Source organism: Saccopteryx leptura, chromosome 2, assembly GCF_036850995.1.
Source record: "Saccopteryx leptura isolate mSacLep1 chromosome 2, mSacLep1_pri_phased_curated, whole genome shotgun sequence".
Classification (NCBI taxonomy): Eukaryota; Metazoa; Chordata; class Mammalia; order Chiroptera; family Emballonuridae; genus Saccopteryx; species Saccopteryx leptura.
The window spans coordinates 375,441,042-375,462,536 of NC_089504.1; the positions used below are offsets into that span (position 1 = coordinate 375,441,042).

A 21,495-nucleotide genomic window follows, 5' to 3' on the forward strand; every position below is an offset into this window, starting at 1 on the left:
TTGCAGAAATTCTCTAAGGCTGATTAAAAAGTGTTCACTGTCAACCCATGGAGTGTAGGGTAGATGGGTTGGCATCATCCTATGAAAGTTAACAAGTTTAAACAGGAAATAGGCCAGAACACCTGGTCATTCCACCTCCTTTCAGAGGGAACAGAAGCATTACATGCCAGAAAGACCAACTCTGTCCTTAGAATTACGCTGAGTAATTTCATTCTGTTGCACAATTTGTATAGCGATTTGTCAGCACAAGCGAGGTAGATCAGAGAGGAAAAAGTAAAATCAGTGAATGAAGCAGCGGCCTCCTTTTAGAATGCATTTTCAAATGCTACAGGGCGTCTTCTCTCTGCAGATCCACCATACATTTCAGAAGCTAAGGGTACAGGCGTCCCCGTGGGACAAAAGGGGACACTGCAGTGTGAAGCCTCAGCAGTCCCCTCAGCAGAATTCCAGTGGTACAAGGATGACAAAAGGTAAAGACTCCCTCCCTACACCACCCCTCCCCCACACCCAAAGAAGAAGGCATCTTTTTCCAGGTTCCTGATTCCAGATGGTTGCAAAAGAACCCCTGTAAAATTCTCTCTGAATTCCTCCTGCCTATAAGGGGAAAACAGTCTACATACAAGTCTCTTCTTCACATTAATGAATTGCAGCTATATTTTCAGCATTGCCGTGTAGAATTAGCTCTTGCCAACTCACAGGCTAGAAGGCAAACATTTTTTTTTTTTTTTTTTTTTTTAGGGAAAGCAAAACCTCCCAGGAAAGGCCACCAGGAGCATTGTAAAGCCTGTGGAGTTTTACAGGCCAAGAAAATAATATGTTCCGCCTGAAGCTATTTTTAACACATTCTCAGGATTGCATTAGGTGTTAAGCAGGTTCCCCAGACCCTGGGAGTGGCTAAGAAGTTAGATGTACTGTAGCTGGAGATCTCTGTTCAGTTTCAGACACTTATCAATGTTGGTTTCCAAGAATCCGTGATCCTGTTTAGCCCTCCCTTTGTACCCAAGTTGTTCTTTTGCTGTAGGAAAAAGGGAGGGGCTCTTGGCTTCCCTCACATGCTATGACCTTCATTGGGATATCTGCTGTCATTCACTGAAAACTGTCACTTCGAAGAGCTAGCCCATGACATGTTAGCACAGGGCTTAGCCGCTCTGTACAGCCAGGCCACGTGATCATTGATGTTCTCCAATAGCTCTTTTAAGATGGATAAAGAACAAGTCAAGGTGCATGAGCTGTTCATATTCGGAACCCTTTTATAAAGATGGGGAGGGGCTGATGTGAACGTCCTGAGGTGTGGATGGGGTGGAGAAGGAATTTTGGAGGCTGAGAAGCTAAGGAAGAAAAACAGCAAAGAGGGTGATGGCAAGAAGGAGAGCAGTGTGAGCCGGGCCAAGCCAAGAGGGAGCCAGTAGCTGCCCACCCGACGGAGAGTACCTTCGACGGCCTTGGATTTCTTGCTCCTCCTGTCTCTGAATCAACCATTGAATTTTGTTTAGGACCAGGTCACCTAGGTATAAGATTCTTTGTATCTTATCATAATCCTTTCAAAGAGATGCAGAGGGTTTTTCATACTGAAGTACAAATCCGGCAGCTTCTTAGTGAGGTGTGCTGTATTCATCTAGCCCACTCTAATGATGGAAGAACTGAGACAGAAAGCAGAAAACAAAGTTATAAAGAGGTAAGAAGAAATAAGCCGGCTTCCTCTCTTTTTTCAAGAACTCAAATCCAGAAGAAGGGAGTCATGTTTTTTCAATAAATGCACATGGTCCTTCTTCTTAAGAATCCTGCGTCACTTGTCCCTCCCTCTCTCCCTCTTATTGAACGACCTTCTATATGAATGTCTAATATAAGAAAAAAAAAGCAAGAAACTGTGGAGCTCAGGATCAGTCCCTGAACCTCAAATTCTCTAGGTCTTCACAAAAACTAATCAGCTGCATCCTATTCTTCTAAATTTTTTTTTTTTTGGAAGAAAAATACAAGCAAAATGTATGGGAAAGCAGGATCTTAAAATATGTGAGGACAGGAGAGCAGGCCACCGGCAGAAATGGCCAGTGGTGAGGAAAGGGAAGAAAGCCTCCTATTTCAGGGCTGCCATGTCATTGGAGGTGCTGCCGCTACGACAGCATTTCCTCAGGAGGAGAAAGTCAGACAGCGTCACCCGGAGGGTCTTCAGAGGCCCTGCGGCTCAGGCGACGGCTTTCCTTCCTTTGTCTGAGTTCTCGTGGCGTGGCGGCTTCTTTTCTCTCCTTTAACTAATGCCGGTCACTTTCCCACGTGCCGCTCCTTTATTTATCTCCAGTGTCCTCCCACTGAATGGAGTTGTCTGTCCTCCTGGCACCTAGTTTAACAAGAACATTTCTGCCTTCAAGGTTCTTGTCGCTGCCTGTCCTTCCCTTGCCAAGGAGGCTGGCAGGAACCTCCTCCAGGCAGGTCTCAGAGGGCACTGCTACATCTGCCCGGGGGGAAGATCAGATATCACCCAGCTCACATTTCTGCGCAATGAATGGAGTTCTGGGGCAAATCAAAGCGCTCAATGTGATGGCGACAGCAGTTGTCTCAAAATTTAGGGTAAAAGTCTCTTTTTGACTACACAGTAGCACCAATCACTGCATGCCACTGTGCGTGACATCAATCAAAGGGAGAGAAAATGGAAGGCTGTAACTAACAAGGGCCACCCATCCACAGGGATGTGAGCCAATACAAAGCCTACAGGTTCGTTAAGAAACCGAAGCCTGGTGGCAGTGCGGGATTGGGAAATGTGTGACCACACGGAGAAAAGGCAAGTGTGTCATCTCAGAAGCTGCAAAGTGGTACAAAATGCAGCTGGCACTCCTTTTTTAGCGAAAGACACTTCAGAGCTGTCAAGTTGGAACCTGCTTCAGGTAAGTATCTCTCCCCACTGCAGAGCTGAGATCTAATTCACAGCTTGGTTTGGATTCGAAGCCTTCTCCCCAGCCCAGGAATGGCATCCAATGGCCCTGGGATCAATAGGCTGGAAGAGCTCTCAGAAACCTCCTGATGGGTGGGCTGCAGAGCCTTCTTTGGACAGCACCCCCTGGAGGATCAATATCTATATAACAAGCTGCAAATGCAAACTGGCATCTGGCCGCACAGCCAGAAGCTTCATTCCATTCGGACAGTGCTCACATTTTTAATGAAGTTCATGGACTCAGGCCAGTTCACCGCCCCTAGAAAGAAAGGCTCCCAGAGGAAAATCTGCATAATGAAAAGCAAGGCAAGTTCCTCCAACCAACCTCCTGACTTCCCTGGAGACAGATGTTGGGTGAGAACTAAAGCCAGAACCTGGCGTCTCTTCCGGTCACTGTTGCTGTGAGTTTTGGCAGTGGAGAGACTCATGCTGCAGTCCAACAGTGGTAACACCTTCAGATGATGACAGAGCAGCTGCCCTCGATGCCAAAAACCTGCTGTGACCCAGGGACTGGCGGGAGTTCTCGTTGTTTTTCTGGCTCCATAGAAATATATTATGTTGAATAACATTTTATAGTTTACAAAGCATTTTCTCATCATTGTCTTGCTGAGCTCCACTTTCTATTTCTGCCTGGAATATTGTCTTCCTTGGTGTGATGACTCTGGTACCAGCCATTTGCTCTAATTCATGTCCCCAGAGCCTGTTCCCATATGTGTCCATCTCGACATTGTTTACTACCTACACATTCCTGCTCCAGCCAGACTCTGAGCAGGCAGCTTAAGTTTGTCACCCTGTTCCCTGAGATCCTCCATTCAGAAGGATTTGTTTCCCCCACTAGTATTTATTTTTCACATAGCATAGACACTGCTTCTGGGCAGGGAAGACAGATTATTTCAGGGAAAGGCAAAGGTTGGCTTGAAGCCCATTCTCTGAAAAAGGACATTCCCAAGGTTTTCAAAAGAAAAGAGTGGATCTCATGATTTCTACATAGTCATAAATTGTACCAGGAATCGCTGCTAACAGCCTCCTTGAATGGAGGCTATAGTCTTACCAACTCCTAAAGCAGCTTTCTCCACACCCTCTCCCTCTACCCGGTAATGGAACCTGTGGCCTGATAAGCATATCTAACTGCTTTCTGCACTAACTATCTCTGGTGCTTCTTCAGTGGCCCCAACCACCAATATGAGCCCTGTGGCATATCGGACTGCCGCACGGATTGCCTAGGAGACAGTCCTGGCTCTGTGGGGTCATATTCTCAGGGATCAATAATCTCTCCTAGATGGAGTTGCTGTGATGATACTCTGGGCGGATCACCTCTCAAGCTCTTCTGAGTCCTCCGATTTAAAATGATCCCTGTTTCTTGTTTTTCTTTTCACAGCCCAAAGTAAGGGATTAAGTATAGAATGCCTTCAAATCCCTAAGGAAAAAAATTTATTACCCTTGCTTAAAAAACATTTTTTTTCCTTCAAATCCTTCAAGTTGTTCTTCTTTTTGACGTTTGAGTTTTTTATTTTCATGGTTCCCATCATCACCATCACCATGTTCCTTGTCATCATGATCAACATCAATTATGTCCACACTTTTGAGCATCTACTCCATGAAAGAAATTGTTGTGAATGTCACACAGCTAGCACATTACATTTGTTGAAGGCACCTGCGTTCAGAGATCTTAAATGGCCCTATAGGGAGGTGTGTATCTATATAGTGCCATAGTGTCTCCAGGCACATACATAAAAATAGAAAAAATAAAAATTATGTGACTCATTGTGCGGGAACTCATTGTGTAGTCGAAAGTGGGGAAAAGTAGTTACAATGTCAGAAGAGGGTAATGTGATGATCATTAATTCCAGAGTCTGTCTGCTTTCTATGAGAAAAGTGTAACCAACCATCTTTTCTTTTTCTCTCTTGTTTTGTCTCCCTCTTCTCTGTCTCAGACTGATTGAAGGAAAGAAGGGGGTTAAAGTGGAAAATAGACCTTTCCTCTCAAAACTCATCTTCTTCAATGTCTCAGAGCACGACTATGGGAACTACACTTGTGTGGCCTCCAACAAGCTGGGCCACACCAATGCCAGCATCACACTCTTTGGTAAGACTGTGCCTGGAGGTGGGCAGTGAATGAGGAAAAGGATCACGTGGGGAGGGGAACCCAGAGGGAAAGTGGAAGAGAATCAGGAGTAGTTAGGCAGGGATGAATGAGAAGAAGAGGAGAGAGGGAGGAGAGAGAGAATGAGAGAGAGAGCAATCGTGAGCTAGTACATGTATGAAAGTAGTTACTGGGAGTAGAAAAAAAAATAAAAAAGGATGAGCATGTTTCATTCTACAATAGGAAAATATCCTGAGACAGGAGAAAAGGATTTGGGGATGTTGAAGTGACATTTAATTCTTTCTCCTCAGTGATGTCGCCTGAACTGACCGTGGGGATTAGAACTGGGTACATAGCAAGGAGCCCAGGGAAGAACATTTATGATAGCAATACCTGGTTCACTGAATTAGGAGAGAATGTTACCATTTCTGAAACTTTCTCTGGCCAGTGGGACATAAGAGAAGCAGAATTATATTTATAAAGGTAGAACCATGGGCCTTGAGATCCTGAAGAATATTAGTTTCTGAAGGGGAATAAACAGAGAACATGGGGATTTCCCTAGTTTTTCATTTGTATCAGAAGGTGTTGTCTGACTGGATTAAGAAATACTTGTTAGCCCTGGCCAGTGGTTTGATTCCAGGTCAGGGCCCAAGGAGAAGAAACCATCTGCTTCTCCCCACTCCCCGCTCCTCCTTCTCTCCCTCTTCTCCTTCCACAGCCAGTGGCTCAACTGGTTCGAGTGCAGCCCCAGACACTGAGTATAGCTCGGTTGGAGCACATCAGCCTCAAGCATTGAAAGTGGCTCAGTACTTGAGCATTGGTCCCAGATGTGGTTGCTGGTAGATCTCAATCAGGTGCATATGGGAGTTTACCTCACTATCTCCTCTCCTCTCACCTAAAAAAAAAAAAAAATTGTCCAACCAAACCTCTGTTCTGACTGAAGTCACATAGGCATGCATCGATTCATTAAACAACAATTTATTGAAGAGTTAATACATGCAAGACAAATTGCTGTGCACTCATTACCTATTTGGCAATGACATTGGTGCCCGAATTCAGTAAAGAAAGCAAATAGCCCTGGCCGGTTTGCTCAGTGTTAGAGCGTCGGCCTGGCGTGCAGGAGTCCCAGGTTCGATTCCCGACCAGGGCACACAGGAGAAGCACCCATCTGCTTCTCTACCCCTCCTCCTCTCCTTCCTTTCTGTCTCTCTCTTCCCCTCCCGCAGCCAAGGCTCCATTGGAGCAAAGTTGGCCTGGGCACTGAGGATGGCTCCATGGCCTCTGCCTCAGGCACTAGAATGGCTCTGGTTGCAACAGAGCAACACCCCAGATGGGCAGAGCATCGCCCCCTGGTGGGCATGCCAGGTGGATCCCGGTCGGGCGCATGCGGGAGTCTGTCTGACTGCCTCCCCATTTCCAACTTCAGAAAAATACAAAAAAAAAAAAAAAAAGAAGAAGAAGAAGAAGAAAGAAATTAAACCAGCACCTATCAGACTGGGTGTCCCCTAGTTCTGTGAGTAGAAGAGCTACACAGAAGTGACCAGAACGAGCTTTCTCAGCATCAGGCCTCTGTGGTGGCATTCATCCCTCAATAGCTGCAGGTTTTCCCTATGGCCCACAAAGCTCATTTCTGATTGTTTGGGGGGCAAATCCCTCCATATCTCAACCAAGTTCAGTTAGCTTAGCATTTTTCAAATAGGTTCACCTAATTCTCCCATAAACAAGCACTCCTGAATGTAGTGCAGAGGGAAAAGTAAGGAAGTTAGCAGATAATTGGCAAGAATATAAATTCCTTTTGTTCTGAGAACTGCCAGATAATTCAATAGCTTCAAGTCCCTCCCCCCTGGCTCTGCACATTCCCTTCATGACACAGTGTACCCAGCTTGCCCCCGAGAGCCCGCCTGTGCTGCACATTGTCCTATCTCTGCTTCCAAATCACATTCTATCTTCCTTTTACCCAGCACATAAAACAAAGCCCCGCTTTATCCGACAGGGTTGGGAAGGGGAAGGCTGCCTGCGGTCCCAGAGCTGGATGCTTGGATGGACGGAGCTATGATTAGAGTGATTGATCTGTCTGACATCTCTCACACAGGGATAGTCATAATTGCCTCTCACATTTGTCAGGCCTTTTTGGCTTTTTGGCAGGTGTCTGTCTGCATGAACAGAATGCCCAGGATTAGAAAGGCAGGTGCCCCTCCTTCCCTTGCCTTGCAAACCTCGAGTTCTCCCTCGCTTCCCCCACCCCTCGCCCCCCAGTCCTGACTCCACCCACAGCAGTCATCTTCCCATAAAAGGTCTTCCTCCACCTTGGACCTCCTTGTTCTTCTAATTTGGATGCATGAAATAATTTTGCAGTTGGCTTCATCACTACTGTCTAATGCCCTGGCTTCTTCCCCTTAAGCCATCTTAAGATGAGAATAGGAAGAAAAAGCAAACTTTGAAAGTGAAAATTCTGGGATTTGTTTTTGCAGTGAAGGGTGTGTTGTGTCAGCAGACCTGTATGAAGCAGTTCAAGCTGCTGCCCCGCCACCCCTCACCCCATTCCTACCATCCGTCTGCGGCATTCACCCTGGGTGGCATTAGGGGCATTCCTGCAAACTCTAGCTTTCTGGAGTCCAAGGTTCTGTTAAAGAGAATACATTAAAGTGACAGTATGTATTGAAACAAGTTTAGAAAATCTGGGTCAAACAAAGATGAATGGAGCCCATGCAGGGTGGTTCTTTAACGCAGGAGGCGTGTGAGCCTCTACGTGCTGAATCACTAAGAGGGAGAAATGTTTGTAGCCGTTTACAGATTTAATCAAACAGACGCCAGTATTTTAGCCTCAGTTGAGTGGCTGTTTCTGAGAACAATAGCGAGTTCCGTAAATGTGTACAATGGCTCTTTCCAGGGTTGGTCTGGACGGACATTGCGGCCCCTAAGCTCATTGTTGAGACTCACCGTCTCTAAGGCCTTTTGACAAATATTACCTAATTAGGGGGTTTCTATGTCACTTTTCATTATTAGAAGACCCCTCAGTTCAGAGCCGTCAAGCTTTGTGATGAAGTTCATTCTTCCATAGCATCACAAGAAAACAGTGAAATTATCATTATTTTACCACCAATTTGCACCTAAACTGCACACCCTCTCCACCTGACCTGAACGTTGAAAAGTGAGGAGTGTGGTGTTGGGAGATTGCCATCAGGGTCAGTGTTTCTGAGGGTATGTAAGCCAAATGAGGGAGAGGTGACCCTTTCTATCACGGACCAGAACCGATAAGGTTCTGAACACATGGTCCCTAAGACTGCAGACGTCATAGGGGGCTCAGACTTCTGCTCCCTTAATCCTGAATCGCAATGCTTCCTGGGGGACCTTGTTCCTGCCCCGGGGCCTTGGGAGCAGGAATTCCTGAACTTGGTCTTCCAGAGAAAAACATTGGGGTGGGGATGTGGAGGTCGCAGTCTCATCTGAAGAAGAGCTACGGTCCTTGGTTGACATCGCAGTACCCAGCTCAGCACAAGCTAAGGATAAATTCGTCCTCACAGGATAACGTGCAAGCAGCCAGCTGCCTCCCTTCCCGACCCTCACTGCTAAATCTGGAAGCATAAAGCGCTTTTGTGTTTCTCGTGCTGCATTTTGTCCTGCCGCCTTTGGTTTTTGTGTCTGCCTTTATTTATCCATTGCTCCAGAGATGTTTGTGAAATGCAGTATACAAACTATATATGGCAAATATATAGCTACTGTATATAATATCTGTCTTTGTTTTCATTTTTCTCTCCTGTGTGTCCCTCACCCGATATAGAACTAAGTGAGCCTACAAGCTCAACTTTGTTGCAAGGTCAGTATTCCCCTTGCTTTTATGGTTTCTCCCCCCCCCCCGCCCCTTTCTCCTAGAACCCCCATGTCCCCTGCTCCTTTCCCCGTTCCTCTGTGCATTACCTGAGGCTCCCATCTGTGAAGATGCTTACAGGATGATGGAAGGGGAAGCTAAGGTGGTCACTGGGACCTCAGGAAACTCCAAAGATAGCTCCCTTTCCTCTGCTCAACCCTTGTCCACACTTCTCCAGAAGGACTGGCTGGAGTGGGGTTGGGGAAGAAACATCATTAACATCCCCAAATCCAGACACCTAAAAGATTGAGAGAGTGAGTCTGAACCAATAGGAAGACAATTCAAACCCACCAAGCAATTTTCATGGTAAGAGTCCTGTTGATGGATGCTCAGCAAAGAAGCAAACACCAGGTACCTGAAGGGTCAAATATTCCCTAAAACGCATCAAGGGGTTCACAGGGAGGCTCTCCGAAGGAAGAGGGTAGGCATGGCACATCATGCCTGCCGGTCAGCAAGCACGGGGCTGGAGTGCAAGGCCATTGAGTCCCAGTTCAAAGCCTGATGTTTAGTATATAATTCTGTGATCTTGGGCAAGTTACTAAACATTATTTAGACTCCATTTCTTCTTCTGCAAAATGGAATTGGTCTGCCTTCTCTATCTTAGAGAATGCCTGGTGAAAAGGCTTTGAAAACTGCCTGGTGCATGTGAATCCAAGTCCAGTCTCCAAATGCAAGCTGAAAGGCACGGGCCTCCCAGTTTAACCACGCACGGGTTCTCAGGCCATTCTCCCTAGCCCCTTTCCAGCCCCCTCCCCTTAAACCCCCTTCTTCATAAGACTCCTGCACCTCTTGCCTTTGTCTGCACAGCCCTTCAAATTCTTTCAAGATCCACTAGCCTAGGGTAATTCGTTAAGACTGTGACTAAGCATTCGGGCAGAAGTGAGTCCCTTCTGAGTGGTAGAAAGTAACACCTGCTGCAAGCTGCTTTTCTCCTCCTAAGGACAGTACCCTCCCTGAGCGAGGCCAGCAGGAAGGCAGCTGTGGAAGCAGTGGGTGGAATGGCTTTTCTCTCCCCCACCCAACCCCCTGACCTTCCTCATCCCACCCCTCCCAGCGCCATCCCGTTCACCCATTCGCATCCAGCCGTGCTGTCATTGGACGATGGCATTAGACTTGGAAGCTGGGGGAGGAGATGGAAGGAAATGAATGATTTTGGAAGCTGTTGGACCAATGAGGAAAAAAATACTTTTATCATGAAAACATCCAGGGCTGCCTTATTCACCTTAGTGATGGAAGGTGCCTTGTTGATAAACCACAGACAGGAACATGAAGCAACAAAATAGAAAAAGTGAACTCAATGGAAACATTCAGGTTCAACTTATGACTCAACTTGGATTATTGAACGTCTGTGTGAGGCATATTCACAGATCTAACACAGAGAGCGTTAGAAAAGGAGCTCACATCAATGGTGAAAGGGAATTGTGAGCGACTCGGGCTAAGACGCTGCTGCTCCAAGATGTGCTTTTAGAAGTGACTAAGCTCATTCTGTTCACTTCATTCTCCATCCTCAGAGGGAACAGGAGCTTTTCAAACAGGTCGTGGTTGCTATGGAGTTAGTATTTCACTGAAGGTGTACTCAGCTGATAGAGGGAGCATTGTCCCACACCAAAGACAACAAGAACAAAGCCAGCCAGAAACAAATCACTGCCTGGCCTCCGAGCAGGGGGACCAGGAGCAGGGGACTTCATTATCTGCCTCCACCTGCTGAGACAGAGCAGTCCTGTCTCACTTCCCTCCTCTGTCAACTGTGAACTTGGGGAAAGGATCTCTGTGCCAGCTCTCCACTCTGATTCTCAGGATGTTCTCAACCCTGCATTTGTCTTATTGCCGGCAAAGCAATGGGATGGGGCCAGAAGTTGTAGATGGTAGACATCTGGAGTGTTCCACTATGTGGACTAGTGTGGTTCAAGATAGCTGTTGGATACTTTTGTGCAACCAGGGTTTATTTTAGAGAAGACAGGCCTCGCGTCTCATTCATCCTCCTTGGGCATTTTTTTCTTCCTCCTCCTTTGCTAGTCTCCCATAGAATACAGAACTGCCTATTTGCACAGAGAGTACTCCCCAGTTATGTTCACATCATCTCAGAAATACCAAGCGGGCTTTACACACGTGCATGGTTTTCCACTGACAGGGAACCCTTGTCTTTAAGAGAAGTTTTGAGACATTTTGCTACCTCATATCTAGACAGACTGGAAAGATTCTTATAAAAAAAATTCATCCCTCCTCAGCATTTTCTGCCACCCTTGAATTATCTCTCTGCTCCCCTTTTGCAAACACGACAGATTGTGGATTGCGTGTCACCCTCCCGTATTAATGTTTGGTGGCGCAGGACTCCTGCCATGATAAATAAGGACTCAGGGATGCACCACCATCCCTCACTGAGCTCCCTCACGGGTGCAAGAGCAGGGGTGGGGGACTCACACTGCCAACTCAGCTGCTAGGTGGCTGTTTATTTGCCATTCCCTGGTCCTTTGTCTTTTACCTCCTGGGCATTAAGTCCGATTTGATGGTATCAGTGGGCTGGGAAAGATTGGTTGATTAATGCCTGTGAACCTCACAATGACCATCAAACCAACTTATTAAAGAATGGGGACTAAAATTAACTGTATTAGAATGAAAATAAAATTGCAGTCAGAGATGATTTGTTCTTTCCTGCAGAGGATTAAAGATAGTTAATTATGCCCAGCTATCTAGCAGTTAGAATTTCTATGGTGCGTGTGTCCAAATACCACAGGTGTAAAAAAATTTCTTACCCTTTTCTAGAAGAATCATATATTCATCCTGACTTGAAACAAGCCTTCCTCTGCCTGCTAGAATTAGACAGCAGCCCTGTGCTTACGTAGGTGCCTAGAATTAACTATGAACACTGGATTTGGTGCCAACAAGATCCATTTATAGATTGACCTGAAATTCTGGCCTGGAGGGTGGGAGTGCAGGGCTCATTTTTTTTTAATTCTCTCTTTTATCCAGTTTTTCTTTCTTTTGAATATTTTTTTTCTGCCTTGTCATTTCTATATCAACAGAAAGATCACAAATGTTAGTCAAACTCTTGGTAAGGAAAGCACAAACAGGTTTGTAGGGATTGTCTGTCTTGATAGCCAATGGTGAGCCCAAAAACTCGAGGTATGGCTGGCACTCACTTTGAGAGCACAAGCAGGACTCGGCTTCTGGCAGCTGCCCCGAGCAGCGTTGCACACCAAGCGTGATGTGGAAGGCAGTGCTCACATTTCTGCATCTCTCCTCAGTACTGAGCCAAAGAACGGGGGAAAGTGCACCACGAGGGACTAAAAGGAAATACAAGGACAACTTAGCCAGATTTCCCCTCGTGGTGCAATCACAGCCAGACCAGAAACACATTCTAGTTACTGAAAGAGTTGAAACATTGCTACCTAGAAAAGGTTGAGGGGAATCCTAGCTAAGGTTAAGGACATATGTCAGAGAGCCCTTTACCTATGTGGGCACACAGGAGTATTGACCTTCTTTCAAGTACCATGTGTTGGTGATTCGGGGCAAAGGAGCTGGATGGGGACAATTAAGCTGCAGTTGTTTTCAGGTACTTATTTAACTTCTAGGAAATCACTTCTAGTACCTAAAACACTGCAGGATCTTGTTTGTTCCATTTATTTCTTTGTTGATAGTTTCAACAAGCCAGGTGACCAAATAGAACCCTTCCCTGTGTCCTTCCCCCGGCGGAGCCTAAACCAGAGCCTGTCCATCTATGGAGCCTACGTGTGCTCTGCTTGTGGTTTGGCTGGAAGTCCTGTGACTGCTTTATCCCCACAAGGTCTCTCTTCAGGCTCCCCTTCTTCCCATTTCCCTCCTTCTGGAAACAGAGAAGGTCAAGTCAGTGGTATATAACTGAGACAATTCATGAATATAACTCCTCCTTAACTTCTGGCTGGCTTCTATGGCCCAGCTATCGCGCCAGGGACTGTCCTTGCTAAACACACTGACAACATGGCACCAGCACTGCTGTCTTTTTTTTGCCACCCTGACTTTCCATAAGATTTTCTTTCCCTGGCCCGTTGGCTCAGTGGTTGAGTGTCAACCTGGCATGTGGAAGTCCCGGGTTTGATTCCCAGTCAGGGCACACAGGAGAAGGAACCATCTGATTCCCCCCCCTCCCTCTTCTCTCTCTCTCTCTCTCTCTCTCTCTCTCTCTCTCTCTCTCTTCCTCTCCTACAGCCATGGCTCAGTTGACTCGAGCACATTGGCCCTCGAGGCTGAGGATGGGTCTGAGGAGCCTCTGCCTCAGACACTAAAAATAACTCGATCAAACATCAGCCCTCCAGATGGGGGTTGCTGGGTGGATCCCAGTTGGGGCACATGCAGGAGTCTGTCTCTCTATCTTCCCTCCTCTCACTTAAATTAAAAAAAAAAATTTCTGAATCATCCCTTGATTATCAATCACACCTTCCATTTTTTTTTTGGAGTGGCTTCTCAGGGTTTCTTGTATCCACTTAGACAAAGGGGGATATTGTATCTCAGGAACCCTTAAAGAATAGATTTGGAGCTTGCATGCAGAAGTACAAATTCTGGTTCTGGTCCAATGTTGAATTGAGATTGAATTATATCTAAATTGTCTTTTCTTCGACATGTGAGATCTTAGCACAGAGAATGGTATCACTTCAATGCAAGAGACTCTAATGTCATGTTCTCATGTTTTTCAGCTTTGCTAAGGTATAAATGACAAAAATGTAAGACATTTAAAGTAGACATTGTGGTGATTTGATATACAAATACATTGTGGAAGGATTTTTCATCCACTTTATATCCAAAGTGAACAGCTGCAGAGGCCTGTAGTTAGAAAGGGAAGTCAACAATTAGAGATTATCATCACTTCAGGCCAGTTAATAAGTGCAATCAGCAGGAAAGGGTCTATGGATGGTTATGAGAGCTTGCACTTGAAGAAAACAGGGCTTTTCCATGGTCTACTCAGCAGAGCAGATCGGGAGTCCAAGTATGTCCACAGCCAGGTCCCATCAAGTTCAAGAGTAACAGCATAGATGCAGACCTCCCAGCTTCAGGCTGGTCTGGAGAGATGAAGCCCCTCAAACTTAGCATAGGCTCCTATATTCAAATCACTGTAGTGTAATCCATTTGTTTGGGCCAACATTATACTTCAGGCCTACAGACTCCAACCAGTTGGCGATAGTCAGGTGGCCCAAGACAGGAAGTTGTTCTACAAAAAAGTACTTATTGGCTTGGGGACTCAGGCTTGAAGGCATGCCCAAGACCCCTGCTAAGACAAGGATATGATGGCTCTCTTTGGATCAGCAATTCCACCTGAACATTATTCATATCTTTCACCAACTCATCCATTATGCCAACTGACTTTCCAGTAAACCAGGGGGTGCGGAGATGAGGGCCATGTCTGGCCAGGACAGCAGGAGGCCCATACAAGGGGGCTGGGAGTGCTGGCTCATTCCTGAAACCATCTGAGGGCAAAGCAAGTACCTCCAATTGATTTCCACCTTAACAGTGGCTTGTTTTTAATTTCTTTTAGAAGTGAGACCTACAGCCCTGACCCCTTGGAAAGGTTGGTATAGCAGCTACTGCCTGGGTGAGGATGGGGTATGCCAGAGTCTTTGCCTGCTTGCAAGATGCCTTCTGTTCTGAGCTAACCCCCGAAAGCAGCCCAGTGGGCCCCCCACACTGCTTTTGGGCTATCTCTGTGTCAGTTTAGATTAACCATCCCCAAGGACATTCCCTGCTCCCCGGGTAGCTTCCACTTGCAGGAGTCTAACTTCTCTGCTGCCAGCACTAATGAGCACCTGTCAGTGCCCAGAATAGCTCCATGTCTGGGAGCCTCTGTGCCGGGCCTCTCTCCTTGCACACAGATGCTCTAGTGAGAAGGTCTTCTCAGACCCTGCATGCTGCCCTTTGCTTAACCACCCCCCCAACTTAGAACTGGAAGGGAAGTAGTGGGAGGGAGAGGAAAATGGAAGGAAGGGGGAGGTTCTTGTGTGAGTCACTTGGCTATCAATAAAATGAGTCTTATTTGAGGCTTTCATTCCTGCCAGATGTTTTTGATGAATAATTGACACTCATCACAGTTCCCTGGGACCCTAACTGTCCTGATAATTAGTCTCTTTAGGCCTCTGCATCTGCAGCTCTCTAATGAGATAGAGGCAATAAAGTCATCCAATGTGGAGTGGATAAAGAACAGAGGCCTCATCTGTGTGGCCTGTGTCACCAGGTAGAGGGACGGAGCTGTCACTTGGGCCAGCACAGGCTCTAGGAGAGCCTAGCTCCAGGATGCTGTGATCCAGACATGCCTGGACAAAAGGTCACATGTCATAGCATTCTTCCATATGCTGGTTGGTGTGGGAGGGCCTGTGTGGTCCCTACCTTAACCAGTGCCCAGCTGGGGCAGGCCCAGGTCCTCTCTCTTCCCACTCTTCATTTTCTGCAAATGAGTGAGTCCCACAGAGCAGCAGCGATGGGGTAGTGAAAAGGAAAACTGCATTTGGAGACAAGAGACCTTGGGAAAGTCACTTAAGCTCCGAAGTGATATTCCCACATATCAGAGTGCAGACAATAGTCCTAACCTAGTACACGAGTGTTCTTTAAGGGGCTGGAACACCTGTGTAACTGGATGCACTCTGCTTGACATCCTAATCAGTATGGTTTTACATCTATGTACATCTTCCCTCAACCACAGGTATTTGCAGTGACTATTATAGGAAAAGAGGGAAAAGGTGTTTGGGAGAGAAAATTGAGGTAAGACAAAAGGCAGGTAGAAAAGGCCCTGGCCGGTTGGCTCAGTGGTAAAGCGTCGGCCTGGCGTGCAGAAGTCCCGGGTTCGATTCCCGGCCAGGGCACACAGGAGAAGCGCCCATCTGCTTCTCCACCCCTCCCCCTCTCCTTCCTCTCTGTCTCTCTCTTCCCCTCCCGCAGCCAAGGCTCCATTGGAGCAAAGATGGCCCGGGCGCTGGGGATGGCTCCTTGGCCTCTGCACCAGGCGCTGGAGTGGCTCTGGTCGCAACAGAGCAACGCCCCGGAGGGGCAGAGCATCGCCCCCTGGTGGGCAGAGCATCGCCCCCTGGTGGGCGTGCCGGGTGGATCCTGGTTGGGCGCATGCGGGAGTCTGTCGGACTGCCTCTCCCCATTTCCAGCTTCAGAAAAATACCAAAAAAAAACAAACAACCTCCCCCCCCCAAAAAAAGGCAGGTAGGAAAAGAGTTTGTTTTATTGTAGATTTTTACTTTCTTTTCCAAGTAGACTCTTAAGTGAAAGAAAAACACAGAAACAAAATATGGGCTTGTTTACATATATCACAATGTTCTGGCTCTTTCTTTCCTCCATAAAGCATTCATTGAACACCTGCTGTGGGCTAATTAGACACTGACTGCCCTTAAGGAGCTTGTAGCATGGGGTGGGGTGCAGGTGGGAGGGGATACAGAAGTTAGACAAATACAGAAAATTATAATATAGTGTGGCAGGCATTATAATAGTGGGATGCATGAGGTACTGAGGACACAAACCACAGCAAGTCAAGGAAGGCTGCCTGGAAGAGGTGACTGGAGGCCAGAAGAGAACCTGGAATAAGGTGTAGACAATTTGAGTGAAGAACATTTCAGGCAGAGGGGAAGAGGATGTGAGGATGAGAAGGAAAAAGAATATGGTTAGAGGGTACACACTTGTGTGTGCACACACATGTGTGTGTAAGTGATATATGCTCGTGTTGCCTGGAGTTGGGGGCAGGGAGAAACTGAACACCTGGCAGTGAGAACAGCTAAGGAGGCAGAAAGGCAAGCGGACTATGAAAGGTGGAGTCTCCGCCCAGCAGTTGGGAAGTTCTGTGAAGGCTGTAGGAAGGAACACAATCGGTTTGTAGCGTGACCAATTTGGAATTGTAGAAACATCACCCTGAACAGTCAGGCCTGGTGTGTGAACTTTCTGGAATTGAAGGCGAGCTGCTGGGGCGATCTTCTCTGAGAGGATGTGTAGAGAACCCCTGCCTCCGTTTCCTTTTTCTGGCCAGCTCTGTCCAGGTCAGCGTTCCTGGGTGACCTGTAGAGAAGGATGGGTTTGGGTGAGGGAAGGAATGTGGGAGGGTGAAGACAGGCTGGATGTGCTCCCCCCCACACACACAGTGAGTGACAGCCCCCCTGCAGGTCTGGACAGGAGACAAAGCAGCAGAGAGACCCTGAGAGTTGTGCAGCTGTAACAACACACCAAGAGGAGGCTGTGGGCACTCAGTGTCCTTTTCTTCTTCAATGGGAAGCGCTTTCTTACACAACAGGTCAAGACCCCTCCCTCCAGGTTCTCTGTGGGGGGCTGCCCAGCGGGAGCAGAGCCACAAAGGAACTCTAGGGGCTTGACAATGGAACTTAACAGGGGCCTCCAAGGAGCACTGTGGAGCCGCCCTGCCCTGTGAGGTGGCCTGGGGGAGGAGATGTTTGCAGTCACAGCAGCCTCCCCTGCGGAGTGGCAGAGTTCCTGGCCTGCAAACAAGGTTTTCTGACTTGTCTTACCCAGCAGCCAAGCCAGGTCCCTGCTGAACTGTATGCCTGGCTTGTGATCTTCTCCATTCTCCTCCCTTGAGAATTCCACTGTGGGCCGCCTGGAGAGGAGGGGATTCAGGAGAGCATCTAAATCCTGGGCACTGTCATTGGCTCCCTTCTCTCTTACCCCAGGGGCTGTTCTTGTCCATGGCCAGGGGCACGGAGGGGAGGGAGTGCTGGGATGGATGGGGAGTTGATTTCAAAGCTGTGCATTGTGCAAGAGAGCAAAAAAGATAGAAAAAGAGCCATGTGCCAATCGATGTGTGCCATGCGCCAGGTGTGCGGAACACAGAATCACTGTGCCATGCACACGTGGGGAGATAGAATATAGCCCCCACCTCTGCCCTGCATAGACATGGAACCTGGCTCCCACAGAGGCCTGCTGGTCCCGTGGACTCACAAGCAAGGATAGTTAGTACCTTAAAGGATCTTGGAGTGGCCCAGAGCAGAAGGGCATCCTCACAGGGGAGAAGCATAACCTCTCACAGAAGGCAGCAGGGGGTGGCTTCTCTTTTCAGTGTTTTTCAACCACTGGACTGCGGACAGGTCCACCAGAAATTTCATGCCGGTCTGCGAAAGAGTTAACCACCCTGATATTGTATGAAGATTATAGACCCAATGATCTTTGTTGAATATGCTTATGCTCAGGATGATTTCTGTCTTAGCAGTCCCCAAAATAATTCTATTTTCACCAGTCTCTAAGTGTAAAAAGGTTGAAAACCACTAGTGTAGATTACAGAGTGACAGACTATAAGGACAGACTTCCTGGCAGGTGCATGAGTGCCTTCGCTTCAGTGTTGCTGGGAAGTTCCCCTCCCTGCATGGTAGCGAGTAAAATGGTTCCCCTCCCTTGTGCTCTTCATTATGAGAATGTGCACTGCCAAGACATTCTGTCCTTGGGAAGACTGTAACCCAGAGAACAGGACACGTGAGGTTGGAGGACGTGTTGCATTTCAAATTCATGATGATTTAGCCACTGCCCCATAATCAGAGATATTTCCCAAAAGTTTAGGAAATACAGTCATAAAGGCAGTGCTTCCAAGTCAGACTTAGGACTTGATGGATGGACATGGAGTCAGAAAGCCTGGTTTGGTGCTGATATACAATATTTGAGTTATCTCCAATGACCAGCATCCTAGTCAGCCAGCACCTTCACCCATGGGGACAGGGTTTAGTGAGGACACCAGCTTTAAATACTTCCAAGAAATTCAAAGCAGCAGAGTGTGCCAGAGCAAGTCCAATATGAGAAGGTGTCCTATTACTGGGTACCTAATTCATCTGGGCCTCAAAACTTGTGTATACTATTCGTGAATCATAGCTCCATCGGTTGTGGGCGTTCTCGGCCACTGTGCTAAGGTAACCAGGAAGCTTCTGCTTCACGATGATAGGCAAGCTACTGGGGAATGTTATGACTGCGTAGTTTTCTTGCATCCCATATTTGGCTTCACTTCAAGAGTATCTGTGAGCAGACCAGGTTGGTGTGTACGTCACAGGGAAAGGTGCCATCCATCTCCCTCTCATAGACATTCTCCATGGCAGGCTCTGCATCCCCATCGCCACTTCAGCCCTCCCTTACCTCCGTGGACACAGCAAAAAGCCTCCTGTGTCTTTACTTGCTCCCACCTCCACTTCACGGGAGCTGGGTTTGGCTTCTCAGGCAGGTGATGCTTGAGCTCAGTCTGCAATTACCAAGACCAGATGGGGAAGAGGCCAAGTGCTCTGGGTGGAAACTCAGAGCTCCACCCTGAGATGCAGTGACTGACAGAAGGATGCTGAGCCCCATGCAGCAGCAGCAGCAGCAGCAGCAGCAGCAGCAGCAGCAGCAGCAGCAGTAGGGAGGCAGATTGTGGCAGCCAACAGGTCCCTTCCGGGGCAACAGGTAGAGCAGCTGGAGGATTCTGTGAGCGCCCAAGGCAGGCAATGCTCAGAAGTGACTGGGTGAGGTTGCAGACGATGCAGGGTCTTACTTTATTGGAGCTCTGTGTACAATATTAATAAATCTGCCACCTTCTTGGACTTGACCTTGAGCGGTAGCCTTAGCATATTACACAGGAAAGGAGTAGCGGCCACCAGCACACTTGAACCTGAGCCTCGTGTTCTCTCCTGGTCAGGGAAGGCTCCCCATTATACAGTGTGTATCCCTCGGGTCCAAGCTGAGGAAGGTCCATTGGTAATGCAGCCCCTATACAGGGAGCAGGAACAGCGAATGCTCCCGGTTAGAGAGGTGCCATATCACAGGCGAGGTCTAAGGAGAGCTGACCAGGCATTGGCCCGCGCCTCTTATACTGGCTGCCCATGACTCCTGTGTTCTCTCCACAGGCCCGGGCGCCGTCAGTGAGGTGAACAATGGGACGCCGAGGAGGGCAGGCTGCATTTGGCTGCTACCGCTCCTGGTCTTCCTACTCCTCAAATTTTGATGTGAGTGCCACGTCCCCCCGCGGGGAAAAGCTACCCCACTGCAACCGCCGCTACAGCAACGGCAACTCCGACAGCAACAAGAGCAATCCCCGTTTCTAAACCAGATGTAATCAAATGCAATTCCAAGATAACCGAGCCTATGGGGACACCAATTTGAGGGAGGGAAACAAAGAATAATTTGGAAACAAACAAACAAACACGTTTAAAAAAGGAATTTGAAAATCGCCTTGCAGATCTGTAGGCACAGCTGAATTTTCTTTCTTTTCCCAAACGGGAGGAGTGCACGCCCCGCATTGGACCCGCCCACAGCTGCACTGTGTGAGCTCTGTTTCCCAGGTGGACGAGGGCTCAGGCACTCCGCCCGCTGAAGTGCCCCCAACAAGGAAAATTCCGGAGCCGGCCACCCCAAATTCAGTCAGCCGCGAGAGACGAACACAGAGTGAGACACGTGGCCCAGATGTGCCCCTGGGGGCCCTTTCGTGGACTGTACCACTGTTGTGTGTGTGTCATGAAACGCAAATTTAAAAAAATAAATTAATAAATAAAAAAGGAAATGAAACAAGACAGCCTGACAGCTACCAAGTCCCACCATCGACAGTCACAACTGATATTGTTAACGTTTTTGGTTTTTGTTTCTTTTTTTTGTTTTGTTTTGTTTTTTTTTCCCTTCATTTTACTACACGGACATCATGGATAATAAGGGATTCTGATTCATTATTAATTTTATTAATTATATTTTCTGAAATGAATCTAGAACTTAGTGCAAAAACAAGACAAAACAAAACAGAAAAACCCAAGATAAGAAAGGGGTGAAAAGAAGTATGTTTGTTAAAGAGTAAAAGTGAATAGTGCACTTCTTAACTAGGTTTACGACTGGTGGACCACACACCAGGCATCAACCGGTGAGGATATGAGAGAGATCCACCAAAAAAAAAACCAAACACACAAAAAAAACCCACACATGATTTAACCACTGTCTCCACCAATGCTACAAATTTCTCCTAACTCTGGCATTTGACGCAGACAATACTATGCTCCTATGTGCTGTTTAGAAATGGAAGGGTGATCTGCACTGTACCTTACGTTTGTTGGCTATGCTTTTGATGATATATATTATACAGTATATATATACATATATTTTTTTTGTTCGAGTTCTAGCCATTTTCTTTCTCAGCAGGGTCCTTTCTCAGACATTACTGCATGCTGTATATGGCGTAGCTGTGTGTTGACCTTCTAAAAGATGATAGAGTTTACTGGTATTTGTGTAATCAGCTCCTGCCTTTTATTTTCTTGGGTTATTTACATGTCAGAGACATTTAAAAAGTGAAGAGAGAGAGAGAGAGAGAGAAACAAAGCACTAATACCAGACGCAGCATTCTTTCCAGGCGTGGCTCCCAGAGGCTGCGGCGGGCGCCTCGCTCCTCCATCGTGAATAGAAGCAACTGAACCAACTAAGCAGTCAGTAACCACTTGCTTTAGCCCACAGGGGGATCTCTGATGCCTTCGTGACCACTGGAGAATTGAATCCTCTTGGTTTATTTTATTTAATTTCCCACTTTTGTGTGCGTGTGTATGAAAGAAAAGACAATGCAGTTTCTAGGTCATCTTTTTTTTCCTCCCCTGGAGTCTGGGACCCAGAGAGGCGTCGGGGAGGGGTCCTGGGTGTGATAAGGGAAAGTGGGATCAGGGG

The 21,495-nt window shown here is 47.3% G+C and overlaps 1 protein-coding gene across 6 annotated transcripts in view; it reads left to right on the top strand.

Annotated features, from left to right (window-relative positions):
- Positions 1 to 21,145, top strand: part of NTM (neurotrimin) — a 1,039,948-nt gene extending 1,018,803 nt beyond the window's left edge. For 3 of the 6 annotated variants that reach the window (XM_066365253.1, XM_066365257.1, XM_066365258.1), the window contains exons 6-10: positions 350 to 470; positions 4,861 to 5,012; positions 8,791 to 8,826; positions 14,384 to 14,416; positions 19,707 to 21,145. In XM_066365253.1, coding sequence (XP_066221350.1) covers positions 350 to 470; positions 4,861 to 5,012; positions 8,791 to 8,826; positions 14,384 to 14,416; positions 19,707 to 19,804 — 440 coding nt within the window. In that variant the 3' untranslated portion in view covers positions 19,805 to 21,145. The remainder of the gene's footprint in view (positions 1 to 349; positions 471 to 4,860; positions 5,013 to 8,790; positions 8,827 to 14,383; positions 14,417 to 19,706) is intronic. The other 3 variants (XM_066365254.1, XM_066365255.1, XM_066365256.1) reach the window with 3 other exon arrangements.
- The last annotated feature ends 350 nt before the right edge of the window (positions 21,146 to 21,495 follow it).